At 44.7% G+C, this 3,833-nt stretch overlaps 1 protein-coding gene across 1 annotated transcript in view; it reads right to left on the bottom strand.

The window, feature by feature from the left end:
- Positions 1–209: 209 nt before the first annotated feature.
- The window catches only part of ATP5MPL (ATP synthase membrane subunit 6.8PL), a 13,626-nt gene continuing 10,002 nt past the window's right edge, over positions 210–3,833 (bottom strand). Inside the window, exons 2-4 of the mRNA XM_023205747.1 lie at positions 2,976–3,099; positions 1,918–1,941; positions 210–618 (exon numbers count right to left, since the gene is read on the bottom strand). Coding sequence (XP_023061515.1) covers positions 590–618; positions 1,918–1,941; positions 2,976–3,099 — 177 coding nt within the window. The 3' untranslated portion in view covers positions 210–589. The remainder of the gene's footprint in view (positions 619–1,917; positions 1,942–2,975; positions 3,100–3,833) is intronic.

The raw sequence follows: 3,833 nt of genomic DNA, 5'->3' as shown, positions 1-3,833 counted from the left end.
GTCTTGATCTCCTGACCTCGTGATCCGCCCGTCTCGGCCTCCCAAAGTGCTGGGATTACAGGCTTGAGCCACTGTGCCTGGCCCTCTAAAGGATTTCATAGTTTAAATCTTTCTCTTATTTATCCTCATAATAACTGTAAGTTAGAACTTACATAATTAACATCTCCATTTTCCAAATAAGAAAACAGAGGCTCAGAAAAGTCACAAGGTAAGTATCAGGATCAAGTTTAATAAACATTTATTAAGAGTAGAATCCAAGTGAGTGCCTGGATCCTGATCACCAACTCCTGTGACAACTGAGATAATTATTTCACAATGATGGGTGGCTCAGTGAGATTCTGACTGCATCTGCTGCATGACAAATGATCTATTCAGAGTATGTCCGACACACTGGAGGAGGCTGAGGGGGTAACACATTGAAAGCAGGACCAGGTAGCAGTGCATCTCACAGATCCATTTATTCATGCCGTGAAGTAAATGGTACTTATACAAGTGTAGAGGGATGTTCCATGCTCCCCATCTAATACGGCTTGCTTAAATTTACAGGCGGACTGATGTTTTCTTTCACATGTACTCCAAGTAAATCTGGTTAGTGATGACCAGGAGCAGGCGTCGAAGCTTTTGAAAGAGATGCATGTATAAATACAATTTAAGAAGGAAGGAACAAGTTGGATGTAATTTATTAAACAAGTATCAAAAAAAGTTGATCAACAGTCCAAAAATATAAATGACACCTTTCAATACCATTGAAAAGTAGGATTATTTCTATATGAAACACCCAGAGTGCTTAAGGGCCCACATAATGACAACAGACAGCAGTGGCCACCCACAGCGCAAAGAAGAGCGGGGCAGGGAAACGCCTCTTCCTCAAACTCATGGAGCTAATCCTGTGTTTGTGTAACATTCAAATGGCTACAGTTTCATTGTTGCTCCGGCCTAAATTTATAAGGCACTTTCTTTCAAAATACATTAAAGGCCAGGTGCCGTGGCTCACGCCTGTAATCTCAGCACTTTGGGAGGCCAAGGCGGGTGGATCACCTGAGGTCAGGAGTTCGAAACCAGCCTGGCCAACATGGTGAAACCCCATCTCTACTAAAAATACAAGAAATTAGCCTGGTGTTGTAGCTGTAATCCCATCTGTAATCCCAACGACTTGGGAGGCTGAGGCAGGAGAATTGAATATGGAAGGCGGAGGTTGCAGTGAGCCAAGATTGTGCCACTGCACTCCAGCCTGGGCAACAGAGTGAGACTCTGTCTCAAAAAATGAAAACAAAAAACAAAACCATTAAAAACACATCATTAGGGGGAGGCCGAGGCGGGTGGATCACAAGGTCAGGAGCTCGAGACCATCCTGGCTACATGAAACCCTGACTCTACACAAAAAATTAGCCGGGCGTGGCGGCGGATGCCTGTAGTCTCAGCTACTCAGGAGGCCGAGGCAGGAGAATGGCGTGAACCCGTGAGGCGGAGCTTGCAGTGAGCCGAGATGGCGCCACTGCACTCCAGCCTGGGCAACAGCGAGACTCTGTCTCAAAAAAAAAAAAAAAAAAAGAACAAACAACAACAAAAACAAACCAAAACCATCCAAACCACATCATTAGGGAACTTCTAGGACAGCAGGCTCACACAGCTCCCTTGTGCTTCCCTACTGGTGATGCTATCGACCACCTCTAATTCATCTATTCCTCTGTTACTCCTGGGAAGTTTTACTTGATCCACTTGACTATAAAAAGCAGAAATTCAGAATTCTGTTTTCCAGCAGGCACAGTAAACTTCAAGCTGTGAAGCATTTCGACTGCATCTTACATATGTACTGAACCATGTATCAATTTCAATTCAGAACAATGATATGCCTTGTCCTGAAAAGACATGATGGTGTTTTCCATTCCCAACCATTTTCAGAAGCAAAAATCTTACCTTTCAAAGCCTTACTTCTTTTATCTAAAATAAAAGGAAGGGAAAAAAATCAGTCATATCTTTATAAAAATGCCTTTGTCAAAATTAACATTTAGCTGAAGGCATTGTAGCTTAGGTAAAGCAATTCAGGAAGCGTTCAAAAAACATGTCTTATAGCCAAGAAATGGTAAAATTCCTATCAAATATGTTCTATGAACAGCTAACAGCCCTTTCAAATTTGCAGGGCTCCTTCCCCTCTACAATGTCCTAAACTCTAGTTTTCTCTTTCCTCTTTGTAATCAACAGCTTAGGAACATGTGATTGGGCCACACTGCTCTGCTCTACTGAGAACCAAGTGGTTATTCCTCTCCTCTAAATTGTATTACCAACAAATTTCAAATATTCAGAACAGCTGAAAAGGTGCAATGAACTACCACATACCATGAAACCATACTTTAGACTTCATCTCTTAAAACGAATGTAACACCACTCTCACACCTAAGAAAACTCACAATTCTGATATTAAAGTCTTGTTCAAAGGTCCCCAATTGGGCCAGGTGTTGTGGCTCATGCTTGTAATTCCAGCACTTTGTGAAGCCACGACTGGAGGACTGCTTGAGCCCAGCAGTTTGAGACCAGCCTGTGCAACACGGGAAAACCCTCTCCAAAAAAAAAAAAAAAAAAAGGTACAAAAACAGTTAGCCAGGTGGTGGTGGTGTTGGGCATAGTGACAGGCACCTGTGGTCCTAGCTACCTGGGAGGCTGAGGTGGGAGAATCACCTGAGCCCAGGAGGTGGCGGCTGCAGTGAACCATGATTGTGCCATTGCGCCCCAGCCTGGGTGTCGGAGTGAGAGACGGTCTCCAAAAAAACAAAACAAACAAACCAAAAAATTCCCCACTGTCCCCAAATGTCTTTTATAGCTGACATGTGCTCCCTGTATTTTTACGAAGGACTGTAGGTAGCTCTGATGTTCATACCTAGTTAAAACCCCATAGTTCCTTTACAACATGAATTGTGATTCTTTTTGAAAATCATTTTCTTCCTGACCTCAAAAAAATCAAACATAAAGAAACATACCGGCGGCCCGGATTTTATAAACGATGAAGCCCATCAGCCCCATTCCTATCCAAATCTCCTGGTAAACTTGGGTATAGTAGGGCTTCATGGGGATCCACACATTTTTAATAATACTTTGAAGCATCTGAAAATGAACACAGCGATTAAAAATTAGAATGATTATTGCCCTACACCTAACTGGTAAAAGATTTTAAGTTGTTAAGTTCAACCCTATTTCCCACGACTGCTAGGGAGCCTTGCCTGTGTCAGACCTGCTCTGCACTCACGTGGGACTCACGCCAATTTTTCTTTTTTTTTTTTTTAAGGTGGCGTCTCATTCTGTCGCCCAGGCTGCAGTGCAGTGGTGCAATCTTGGCTCACTGCAACCTCTGCCTCCCAGGTTCAAGCGTTTCTCCTGCCTCAGCCTCCCGAGTAGCTGGGACTACAGATACGTGCCACCACGCCCGGCTAATTTTTGTATTTTAGGTAGAGATAGGGTTTGGCCATGTTGGCCAGGCCGGTCTCGAACTCCTGAGCACAGGGGACCTGCCAGCCTTGGCCTCCCAAAAGGCTGGGATTATAGGTGTGAGCCACTGTGCCTGGCCATTTTTTTTTTTAAAGTAGTGGTGGGATTTCACCATGTTGGCCAGGCTGGTCTCAAACTCCTGACCTCAAGTGATCCGCCCACCTTGGCCTCCCAAAGTGCTAGGATTACAGGTGTGAGCCAGAGCCTGGCCTGGGACTCATGCTTTCCACAGCTCTTCCAACTCAACCCATCGCCAGGGCCCCCTCCTCCCACCTTTGGCCATCCTAGCCACTTCTCATTCCTTACATCGCAGAGCTCATCCAGCACCTCTCCCACCCTGATGCCATGCCCTG

The sequence above is a fragment of the Piliocolobus tephrosceles genome, chromosome 6 (assembly GCF_002776525.5).
Source record: "Piliocolobus tephrosceles isolate RC106 chromosome 6, ASM277652v3, whole genome shotgun sequence".
In the NCBI taxonomy this organism is placed as follows: Eukaryota; Metazoa; Chordata; class Mammalia; order Primates; family Cercopithecidae; genus Piliocolobus; species Piliocolobus tephrosceles.
This window is presented reverse-complemented; position numbering and strand designations above follow the sequence as displayed.